Source organism: Malania oleifera, chromosome 1 (assembly GCF_029873635.1).
Source record: "Malania oleifera isolate guangnan ecotype guangnan chromosome 1, ASM2987363v1, whole genome shotgun sequence".
NCBI lineage: Eukaryota > Viridiplantae > Streptophyta > Magnoliopsida > Santalales > Ximeniaceae > Malania > Malania oleifera.
The window spans coordinates 668,274-680,675 of NC_080417.1; the positions used below are offsets into that span (position 1 = coordinate 668,274).

The 12,402-nt window shown below is 33.7% G+C and overlaps 1 protein-coding gene across 6 annotated transcripts; it reads left to right on the forward strand.

Annotated features, from left to right (window-relative positions):
* Positions 1-5,954: 5,954 nt before the first annotated feature.
* LOC131161436 (plant intracellular Ras-group-related LRR protein 4-like) lies at positions 5,955-9,690 on the forward strand. 6 transcript variants are annotated; one of them, XR_009138463.1, is made up of 6 exons: positions 5,992-6,153; positions 6,720-7,514; positions 7,752-8,665; positions 8,747-8,939; positions 9,304-9,373; positions 9,490-9,690. XR_009138463.1 is itself a non-coding variant. In XM_058117210.1 (3 exons), the coding sequence occupies exons 1-3, from the start codon at positions 6,845-6,847 to the stop codon at positions 8,876-8,878; spliced, it is 1,716 nt and encodes a 571-aa protein (XP_057973193.1). In that variant the 5' UTR covers positions 5,969-6,844; the 3' UTR covers positions 8,879-9,690. The 6 variants fall into 6 exon arrangements, 2 of the variants coding, with proteins under 2 accessions (XP_057973193.1, XP_057973173.1); XR_009138468.1 differs by having other exon boundaries at positions 5,955-7,514; XR_009138467.1 differs by having other exon boundaries at positions 5,955-6,153; positions 9,304-9,690.
* Positions 9,691-12,402: the final 2,712 nt, after the last annotated feature.

A 12,402-nucleotide genomic window follows, 5' to 3' on the forward strand; every position in this document is an offset into this window, starting at 1 on the left:
TGAATGCACAAGACTCATATTAAATGGCAAAGGGACGAGTAATGCATTGGAGAGCCTTTGGGAATTAATGGAGATAAGACAATTTGAAAACTAGCTGTTAATACGCATTAAATGCTGCTAGGATTCCGATGTTCGTCGACGAATTCACGCCTTCGTCGACGATTCTTGAACATGCATTCTTCAACAAACCATGTGTTCGTTGACGATCCTTCTGTGCTAAATTCAAATAGGTCTCGGTTTATTTTTGTCGACGAATCCCCTGTGTACTTCGACGAACCACAACTGCGGCTTCGTCGCCGAATCCCCTGTATTCATCAATGAACCAGCTCTAAGATTTTAGGTGGTCTCAGTATCTTTTCTTCAAAGAGTCCCCTGTGTACGTTAACGAATCCCTTCATTCGTTTGTCTACGAATCCTCTGTATTCGTTGAAGAATCCCTTTACTTATATGAGTGAAAACAAATTCAAAGTTGGTTTTTGTTCAAGTAAAGGTTTTGTCTTGTCCAGAATCAATTTTTACCAATTTCAAGATGTTTGGTTTGATAAAATAAGTTTGAAAGCCATTTTGACATCGTATGTAGTTTAAGTGACTCGACATGCATGTGTGAACTCGGAATCATGTTCTAACCTATTATGAACTATATGCATATGTGATTTGCTCGTCTCTTATAAGATACTCTTGAATGTACCTTGTGCACAGGAGTTACAATAACAATCTTACACACACAACCCAACACATATATGCAATGTAAAAATCATAAGTGCTTTGCTTGAATGGTTGAGTTCCGGATGTACCATATGTTGGATTTTGTTGATGGTCATTTGCTTTTTGCTTGTTCGATACATGTTTGACCTTTATGCCTCCCTTGGAGTTTTCCTATATATCTGAACCGAGTTTGAGGAAAAAATGTTAGCATACTTTAAGAATTACTAATGAATTGTTGTCATCAAAATAAGTTGGAATGAGAACCTTTAGCCACTAGGGCTAACAAAAATAAATCAAGTCGAAGCCCTTATAGTTGTGATTGCATACCTACAATTTCAAGTCAATCGAAGTCCATTTGACCATCAAATCAAACACTCAAGTGGGTTTCTTTTTGTCCACATGTTCTTTTTCGTCAAGTTGTTGTTAGCCTTTTTTTTATCTCCTTTTTTTTTTTCAATACACTAATACACCTACAAACACTCACAGCCCTTATTTTTTTATTTATATATTTAATTTTTTTGTTTAGAAAATTGTCTCACCTCTTAATGTCGTGAGGAGGGATGCCCAACACTAAGTAATTAAAATTTTTAAAATTTATGAAGCGGTCCTTAAAATTTTTTGAAACCAGTTTAGTGTCTTTTGCTTTTAGTTTTATTTTTTAATATAAATTGAACATAACTAAATGTGTTAAATCAATTAAATAAATTCAATTTGGGTTTGAATGTTCAACTAAATTGCTAACACAAAGAAAAAAGAACGACTGAGTCACCTTCGCTAGTCACGCTCTTACTTATACAAAGAAATGTAAATCGTACATTTTTTTTTTCTTTTTTTTTTATAACCCGGAGACTCCAGCCACCATCGCCTCACTTTAGGACACTATGGTGCGACACCAAAGCTGAAGGGGTGAACATCGTCCACCCATTGGCACACTCTGGTAATTTACCGACGTAATGCCTCAAAGAAAAATCAAATCCGTGACATTGGAGTCACCAAAGTTAGAAATCGTCCTTACTACTTGAGCTGACCCGGCTAGACTACATTTTTCATGTTGTGTGCAATAGAATCGATACGAAAACGAAGAATGACAATCATCTGTGCATTAAGAGTTATAGAAGACATTTGCATATGACAAGAAGGAAAATCATAGAATCACTCGGCCTAGAGAGTGAAAATCTCTTTTTTGTTTATTTTTTTCTAAAAATATTTTTTTAAGGAAATATTTTTCAAAATAATGCATTACAAATTGCATTTTCAAGCAATAAACTTATTTACCGTTCTAAATATCTACCTATGTTGGTATTAAATCGGAGATTAAATTGGATAGTTTATATTTTTACTGCATCAAGAAAAATTACTAATTTATTCGTATGCTTAAATTTTACGTAATTTTAATTAATCAAAATTGTAAATCAAGTCATTCATTCAAATCAACACATGAAAAAATAAAATTTATGAGCTTGTTCTAACTATTGCACTAAAGTTAAAATTGATACTTAATTTATACACCTTAAAATAGAAAAGATAAAGTTATGCGACAACCTTTATTCTCTTACATTGATATCTTATTAGGGCTTTACATTGCTATTCAATGCTTTTTAGAGTTTTCTATAAATTTTTATTTTTATTTTTTCATATGTATTCCTCAATTGTCTATTTTTTATTTATATATTTAATTTTTTTTATTTATAAAATTGCCTCACCTCTTATTGTCACGAGGAGGGATGCCCAGTACCAAGTAATTAAAATTGAAATAGTAAATATAATAAGGTGGTGTATTTTTAATTATTTAAAAAATTAAAAACAAAAATAAAATTATTTCAACAAGCTGCTAGTGTCAAAACATTTTATTATTGTTCATTTGTTTTATACAAATATTGTAGAAATAAAAAAAAATAACTAATTTTTTATAATATTTTTAAAAAATTAAAATAAAAAATTTGCTTTTACTTTTTTCTAAGAAAAAAAATTACGTCTTCAGATAATCAATGTAGACTTTCTATAAGACTTTTTCATTTAATAAAATTCAACTACTTTGATAACATCTACACATAATTCAGATTTAATTTGATCAGCTAACAAAATTTAATAAAGGAAACGCTTTTTTTTTTTGTCTAATAAAATCATTTAAAACGATTATTTAAATAAATTTATTGAGCAAAAAAAAATGATTGGCTTGGGCCGGTTGGCTAGTCCCTTCAAATCTTTTTTTATTTTTTATTTCCCCTTGGAAAAGGTCTAAACTAATTCAAATTTTGTGAAGAAAGAGTGGGATGATTTGGCATTGGGCGGGTGCAGCGCACGGGGAGCCTATGAGATGTGATGGAGATGAGGCAGCGCAAGCCAGCTGGCACCGCGGGATGCGCTGTAGGCAACACGTTGACACGCAGGCACGGGAACGAAAGGGAAGCATGCGTGTGTGTGTCTATATATATATATATATATATATATATATATATATATATATATATATATATGTATGTATCGATGTAAATATATGTATGTATATATATATCAACGCATGTATTTTTTATTTTAGTTTAACTCGATTAAGTTGATGATAATTTCTAAACGATAAAAATTAAATAATTAATAAAATTGTTAGAATTATTATGAAGTTTCAAACATTATTCGTAAAGTATATTAAATTTTATAAATTAATAAAAAAATATTTTATTTATGAGGTTATATTTTTTCTTTAGTTAAGTTTTTATTTTGTATAGATGAATGTAAAAATATATGTAGTATATGTTATTTTATTAATGTAAACTATAGTATCAATAGAGTATATTTTTATCTTATAGAATTAACTATTTAATTTCTTAAATGTTTATTTCTTTTTTTATTCTTATAGTCCAACTAATTTTTATATATTTTTAATATGTTATTTCTTTTATTCTTTAATCATCCATGCCTAAAATTATTTATTGTATTTTTCTCCTTATGGACATTTTTAGAACACTAATTGTATTAAATTTATAAATAATAATATTTCTTAGATTTAGAATATTTTTTAATAACTATTTATGTGTCGTATATATTATCATACTTGTTAAATTTAATTATTTTTTATTAAAAAATAAATTTTTTTTTACGAATATAAAGATAGTTTAGGAGGTGAAAGTGTTATTTTTAAAAGTTTAAAGATATATTTGTAACAAATGTATTTTTTATTTTTTTTAATAATAAAATATCATATGTGATATCATCCATGATGATTGATGATGATGATGATGGCCCATCACCATGTGATATCCAATTCCTGATTTCATTATTTAATTAACAAAATTCAACTTCAAATCCTCTCAGCATATTAAATACTTTATTTTAGAATCCCAACACCTTTCATAATTCAAACTATTCTTCCCAACTCCTTTCATAATTCTAACTATTCTTTTCACTTGGTTTTCTTTTTAACTAACAATATTATAATTCATATCTAAATCAATTAAGTTGCACGGATGAAATAATTCATGAAATATGATGAATAATTTATCATTTCTAACTGAAGTTATTTTTAAAATTAAAATTTCATACTTGTTAAATATTTAATAATCAATCACAAAATTATATTTTTTTATTTCTCAAATCATGAATTTAGAGATTTTTTTTTTATCACTAGAAAATTGAGTATTTGATATAAAGTTTGAATATAGGCATGGAATAGACCTAAAGATGCATATAGTAGTGCAAAAGTTAGGAGTGTGGAACTAGACCCTACAAAATAGAGTTTATGCTTCTTCTTCTTTTTTTTGTCAAAAACTCCAAATTTATTGATAACTCTTACTTATGGCGGAGTAATACCGTGGTTACAAATAAGTCACAAGAAATTTACAAACTAACAAATCAGCCCAGACAATAAAACCAAAACAAGTCTATCAACACCCATACCGTTGACCAACTAAACCAAACTAAACAAGTCCGCCTTGGCCTTGACGAGTTAAGAAATCTGTCACCTGATTACATTATCTAAATTGATGCTTTTTTAGAGAACTGAACGCCTTATAGCTCCTCCTCTAACAATTTCTAAAAGTCTCATAAGTACTAGAAACTGCAAATTCCAAATGTGATTCATCCCACATAAGACCATATTAACTCCCAGTTTCCGCACTCTCTTATCTCCCGGAAGACATTGGAATATGACTCTCCACATACATATCAACACTTTCTTAGGTACTAGATTATGCCAGACCCACTCCATTCACAGGTACTGTTCCTTTTTAATTCTTACGACAATAAAATCTCATCCATTTTGGAGACCCCTATCAAATCTTTTAACATATGAGTATTCCAATTATCAGACTCTTAGCAATCTTGAATCTTAAGCTCAAGATGCTAGATCATATAAGAACACTTCACAAGGGAACCATTGTTCAACCACTTATCAAACTAAAAGAAATTTTTATTTCTCTAACATTCACATAAACATTTTCATAGACCTCTGGAAAGACCTTTAAGATTATCTTCCAAAACTGAGAGTCTGTAAGAGTATAATTTATTGAAATCATGTGAGCTAATTTAACATATTTAGCCTTAAAGAAATGGGTCTAAAGGTTACCTAACATCATTAGTCTCCAAGCAAACTTCATGTGAAAAAAAATCTTTGAATCGTCAATGAGGTTCCTTACGCCAATACCACCTTCCTCTAAGGGTTTACAAACCTATGACCAAACAAACCACTTCACTTTTGTCCTACTATTACTCTCCCTCATAGAGAAAAGAAGAGAAAATAAAATTAATAGTTTTAAATACAACAATAACAATAAAATCAAATCTTAAGTCTCACTAGGTAGGGTCGGTTATATAAATCATTTTTCATCAATTTATGTGAACATAAATCATTTCTTTTGATAAATTTAGAATTATTAAATTCTCATTTACTATCTCATTCAAAGTTATTTTAAGTTTATTCATAACATTTCTAGTACCCATATAGTAGCTAACTTAACATACTATGTGACCTATGTTGTAAGTGTCTAAATCATTTGAATCGGCTCTCTATGATCTTATTTTTTATAAGAGTTACATCTAATTTATCATAAATATATTTATTATTTAATTTATCTTTCGGTATTATGATACTCATTTATTTAAGCATTCACATCTCCACAACGTTTACATTTTGGAGGATAGGTGAATGTCAATAAAATAAAATCCTAAATTCACGAATTGATTTATTTAGAGCCAAATAAAAAGAATTTAAATCATATTTGATTCGGATTTATTTATTTTGCGACATCTACCAGTCTACCACACCATACCATATTCGTACACATCCATTGATCACTGCTTATACGCAGTCATTAATAAAATAAACAAGAAGAAGGCAAGAGAACCCAGAAAGCATCCATCGACACTCAGATGCACAGGGGGAGAGAGAGAGAGATTGAAGACGACGGCGAAGCGAGTGGAATAATAATTTACTTTCAGTTTCAGTTTCAGTTTGAGGTTTTGGTTCTCAATTATTCATCCTTTCTCTTCAAATCTACTCTTAAACACTCGCTCTTCTTCTTCAAAAACATTTATTCCCCCAACAAAGTTTTTTTTTTTTTGTATTATTTGTTATTTGTTAGTCTCTTTTTATTGTTCGAAATAATGACAATGATAGTAACCAATCATATTAATATTAATAACAATACTAAAATTGTTTATTGATTTCTGTCGTCGTCTTCTTCTTCTTCTTCTTCTCCTTCTTCTTCTTGTGCATGTTCCGTTTCCAGGATTGAATTTTCTCTAGTGATTGAATTTGTGTGCTGTAACCGAATGAAAAGCGCGCACGCGGTTTCGTTCCCTTTTCCTCTCATTACTTTTGGATCTTTTTTCTTCTCTCTCTCTCTCTCTCTTCAAATTGAACTTCCCCCCAACAAAAACCTTGTGTTGTATTTGTATGGCCTCGATTTTGCTTTGATTCTCTGTCTGCGGTTCTAAAAATTAGTCGATAAAAAAAGATTCAGTTTCTTTAGTCACGCGATTCTCGTTTTTCTTGTTATTTGTCCAACCCAAAAAATATACAGGGAAGGGGAGGAGGAGAAACAAGATTCACGCTGGATTCAGCAATCTCAATCGCCCAATAAGAATTCCCCACAAGAATTTTAACAAGAAAGAAGAAACTGGTTTCGTAGATTTGGGGGCGAGCGAGATGGAAGCGTGCGTGCGTTCAATAGACGAGGTGGTGGAGAAAATCATGAGAATTCACGGATCTCTGCCCCCCAGGCCCGATATCGACGAGGTGGAAGCCGCCAGGGCTTTGATCCGCAATGTGGAGAAGGAAGACCAATCGAGGCTCGATGCCATTGCCAGACAGACGAAGACGCCCGACGTCCCCGAGGAATTGTTCATGATCTTCCAGGAGATGCAGAAGAATTTGGTGTATTTCCAGACCAAAGAGCAGAAGACTGAAGCCCTCAAACTCCTCGATCTCGAGAACGTCCACACCCTGTTCGACGATTTTATCCAAAGAGCCTCCAAGTGCCTCCCTTCTGCCTCCAACTCTTCTACGACATCCACTTCTGCGGTTTCCGGCACTAACAGTTTGTCTACTGCTGCTGCTTCAAGTTTCAGGGCGGCTTTTGATTCGTCTTCTTCTTCTGCTGCTGCTGCGTCCGCGTCTGCGTCCACTAGCTTCTACCCCCCGGGCAAGGAACAACCCCCTACTAAAACTTCTGAATTGTTCACCAGAGACGACAGTTATTTAATGAAGGCCAAGCCAACATTCTTCGGTGAAGGAATCGGGAGTGTGGGATTGCGACCTGGCGATTCTACGATGCCCCAAATTCTGGATTCTTCTCTAAAGCCTGCAATCACTTCTGGTGAGTTTTCTGAATTCCTTTGCAGTCCATTGGCTTCAGTTTTTTTGTTATGATTTGGGTTTCCCCGCCCTTGTTTATTGTATTTGTCGGTCGTATGTGCAGCCTGCAATCCTTTATGATCTTTTTTGTCTCCTTTTAATTTTATTTTGGAGATTGGCTTTAATTTAGAGCAGTAGCCTCGCCCTCACAATCAATGTGATTTTTCCCTCATATGTGGTGCAATGGACTTTTGTGTAGGGCAAGATGGTGAGAAATTGAGTCTGATAAAGCTTGCTAGTTTGATTGAAGTTTCTGCTAAGAAGGGCGTTCGGGATCTCAATCTCCAGAACAAGCTGATGGATCAAATTGAGTGGCTGCCTGACTCCGTTGGGAAGTTGTCCAGCTTGATCACTTTTGACCTGTCCGAGAATCTAATAGTGGCTCTTCCAGTCACAATTAGAGGGCTTTCATCTCTAACAAAATTAGATTTGCATTCGAACAGGATACTTGAGCTTCCTGATTCCATTGGAGATCTCCTTAACCTAGTCTTTCTGGATCTGAGGGGGAACCAGTTAACTTCTCTGCCTACTACAGTTGGTAGATTAGTTCGTCTGGAAGAGCTTGATTTGAGTTCAAATCGACTTTCTTTCCTTCCTGAGTCGATTGGTTCCCTCATTAGTCTAAAGAAATTGAGTATAGAGACTAATAATATAGAAGAAATACCGCATACTATTGGTCAGTGCTCATCCCTCAAGGAACTCCATGCAGATTACAACCGGATTAAAGCCCTTCCAGAAGCCGTAGGAAGGATTGAATCCTTGGAGATTCTGTCAGTTCGTTACAATAACGTCAAACAGTTGCCAACAACCGTGTCCTCTCTATCAAACCTGAGGGAGCTTGACGTGAGTTTCAACGAGCTTGAGTCGGTGCCAGAGAGCTTGTGTTTTGCGTCCACTCTTGTGAAAATGAATCTGAGTAATAACTTTGCTGATCTGCAATCCCTGCCAAGGTCCATTGGGAATCTTGAGATGCTTGAAGAGTTGGATATTAGCAATAACCAGATACGTATCATTCCAGACTCTTTCAGAATGCTATCACGGTTGCGAGTCCTGCGGGCAGAAGAAAATCCTCTGGAAGTGCCGCCTAGACAAATAGCTGAAATGGGTGCACAGGTAATTTGTCCCTCATTTTTTTTCTTTTGCAATTTTTGGGAGTTGTTCCCTTTTTTCTTAGTTTTTTGCATTGCTCTTCAGGCTGTTGTCCAGTATATGGCTGAGCTTTATGCAAAACGAGCTGCTAAATCACAACCAGTCAAGCAGAAAAAGACATGGGTTCAGATTTGCTTCTTTTCAAGGTCTAATAAGAGGAAGCGCAATGGTATATAGACTATGTGAAAGGCTGATCTTCAGTCTGAAGAAATAGTGCGACATGATATATCTTTGTTAAGTAAGTTGATTTCGCCCTTTTTGTGGCAAACTCATTTGTTGATTTAGTAACCAGAATCATGGCCACCGGTGTGAAAACAAAGAGTGAGGATTTTTCACCATCACAGTGAGATTATAATTCATTTTAAAGTAATGGGCTAATGTATGCATTCCTCATTGTCGCCGCCTCCTCACTTGAGATGTTTTTCTTGCTTTGCTTAACGGGGCTTGACAAGAAGGGACTGAATTGTAGGGGAGTGTGGAGAGGGGGAATGGACCAAAACCAACTATAAAAATTGACATACTGTGGCAGGGTCATAGGTGTGTTTGATCAAGTTAATCAACATTCATAGCCACTAATGTGCTTATTGTTGTTCATCATGCAGGGAAATCCAGCTGTTACAGCGGATGAGAACTGGGATCTCCACATCTAAGTAGAGCAGTGAGCTTTTCCAAGTATGGTTCTGAATCTTGGCTTCCCAAACTGTAGATTTTATTTTATTCTTTTTTTTTTTTTTTCTTCATGTTTTTGGGCTCCTGGTTTACCTTACTGTATTTCAATTGTTTTGAAGTGTAATGAGATGTGTACAATTCATGCGGCAAAAAGAGAAGAAGAGATGATGTACCCGATATCGCTCACTGTTAAAACTATTAAGCAGGCTCACCCTTTTTTTTTTTCACTCCAGTTTAAAAAAGAATCTGGAATTTGTTTTTTGTATCTCCTTTTGTTACTGCTGTACTGAAAAATGGGTTAAATATTGAGTTCTGAATCATTTATGTTGTATGCTTCACCTTCAGCAAATCATTAGACGCTGCACTTGCCTGCTGTTCTAGGGCTATTTACTAGTTACTGCAGCTGTGGGATATGGCTTTAGAGGCACAGGCGCACAGCTTTCAGTGATATACCTCATAAATGTAGGGACAGGCCATCTGTGAGAATACTTTGTTGGGTACCTTGCCTTACTTAAACTCCGGTGGCCTACATACCATTATTCCTCTTTTACATAGCCACATGGGGGCGTGGCCTGGGGCTGCCTGCCTGCCTATAAACACTCTATTATCCAAACCTTTTTTAGCTGTTAAATTTCTTCACAAGGTTAACTGGGACCTTATTATAATTTAATTTAGGGCAAAAGATAATTGAGCTCCCTAAGGTTTGATAAAAAGAAAAATACTATCTTTTTTAGATTTTAAAAATATCACGCGCTTCTCCTGAGATTTGAAGAATTTCAGAAATCTTCTTTTAGTTTGTTAAAAAAACACAAGCTAAAGATAAGTTTTTTCGAAGAAAGTTTGTGTTTTTTTAACAAATCTTAAGAAATATCTGTTATTTTTCAATGAAAATTTTGAAATTTCAGAGTAGTTTTTATTTTTTTGTCAAATTTAATAAGAGGTGGGTGTAGTTTGCCCTTTTAAATTATTATTGAGTGGATGCTCATACTATGTACATGTAAGCCTGTTTTTCTTATCTGAAAATTTAACCCATGGGGTAGATGAGGTTGGAAACAAACATTATTGTAATCATAGATTCATAATTTTTTCTTTAATGTAGGCCGCCATGAGATGACGGAATGATGGCCAAACTTTTACTTATTGCTATGGGAATATTCGTGGGTACCGAGCAACAACTAGGTCAGCCATGTGGAATTGTATGCATTAATTTTGGTGAGCGCCGTCAGATGATTGAAATATATATAAATAAAATGTGACCAATGTTATAAAATAATACAAAAATAAATTAACGTGAATACTCATAAAGTAATGAATACAAGTAAAATAAAATAAAAATAAATAATAAATGATAAATAAAAGTGAAACTAGATTTACGTGGTTCGGTTTATACTTATTCCACGGACGGATGAGATCTAAAATTTATTATTTTAAGAAGAATTACAAAATATACTTGACTTTTATACAAATATCTCACCTTTTTGTCTTACAAAATATCTCACTTTCTCTTTTCTCTCCTGCTTCTTTCTTCTCTTTTTTTTTTTTTTTCTTTTTTTTGCACGCACAATATTTTGCACTCTGTATTTTGTACTCTGCACTCTTTGTTTTTCCTCTCCTCATCTCAATCAGGTAATCCCTTTTATATAGCCGTGGGAGGAGCAAGTGGGTTTGTCTGATAATAATATGGATTCACATGCATGGAAAACATGAGGGAGATGGGGCAAGTACATGGATGGTGACATCCACTATTCATTTCACAACACTCCCCCTTGGATGTCACTCATATATTGATTTATCTAATTAAGATCTTTAAAATGTCTCATTTCGATAAAAGGAACTAGTCTTTTGAATGTTTTAGTTGGCAAAGCCTTGGTGAATAAATCTGTTAGATTATCACTTGATTGGATCTGTTGTACATCTATATCACCATTCTTCTGGAGTTCATGCGTGTAGAAAAATTTTGGAGAGATATGCTTTGTCCTGTCACCCTTTATATATCCTCCTCTCAGTTGAGCTATACATGCGGCGTTGTTTTCATGCAAAACTGTTGGAATATCCTTGATTGACTGAAAGCTACAATTTTCTTGGATATGAGAAATCATTGATCTAAGTCACACGCATTCTCTACTAGTTTTATGAATAGTTAGTATTTCAAAATGATTGGAGGATGTTGCTGTAATCATTTGCTTCACTAATTTCCAAGATATAACAGTTTTTCCATAAAGAAATACATATCCAGTTTGAAATTTAGCGTTATGAGGATCGGATAGATATCTAGCATCTGCATATCCTACTAGTTGAGATTTAGAATTAAACGAGTAAAATAGACCCAAATCAGATGTACCTCTCAAATAACGTAGAATGTATTTAATTCCATTCCAGTGTCATCGAGTAGGAGCAGAGTTATATCTTGTTAGTAGATTCACAGAAAATGCAATGTCAGGTCTAGTACAATTTGCCAGATACATCAAAGAATCGATAGCACTTAAATATGGTACTTCAGGACCATGTAATTTCTCTCCCTCATCACGAGGTCGAAATGGATCTTTCTTAACATCAAGTGATTGCACCATCATTGGAGATCCTAGAGGATAAACTTTATCCATATAGAATTGTTTCAATACCTTTTCAGTATATTTAGATTGATGAACAAAAATTCCTCCATTTCAATGTTCAATCTTTAGGCCAAAACAATATTTTGTCTTTCCTAAATCTTTCATCTCGAATTCTGCCATTAAATAATTAGCAACTTTAGTGAGCTCTTCAAGAGTCCCAACTAAATTCAAATCATCAACATAAAAAACAATTATAGCAAATCCAGATTCGGATTTTTTAATAAAAACACATGGACAAATTGGATTGTCTATGAATCCTTCTTTCACTAAGTACTCACTTAATCGATTGTACCACATCCTCCCAGATTGCTTTAATCCATATAAGGAACGTTTGAGTTTGACTGAATATAAATTACTAGGTTTTGCTTCAGGCAACTCAAAACTTTCGGAGATTTTCATATAAATTTCACCATCCAATGA

Coding starts and splice junctions, on each gene's coding strand:
- LOC131161436 (XM_058117190.1), top strand. CDS start 6,845: ATGGAAGCGTGCGTGCGTTCAATAGACGAGGTGGTGGAGAAAATCATG. Junction 7,515..7,751: donor AAAGCCTGCAATCACTTCTG/GTGAGTTTTCTG, acceptor ACTTTTGTGTAG/GGCAAGATGGTGAGAAATTG.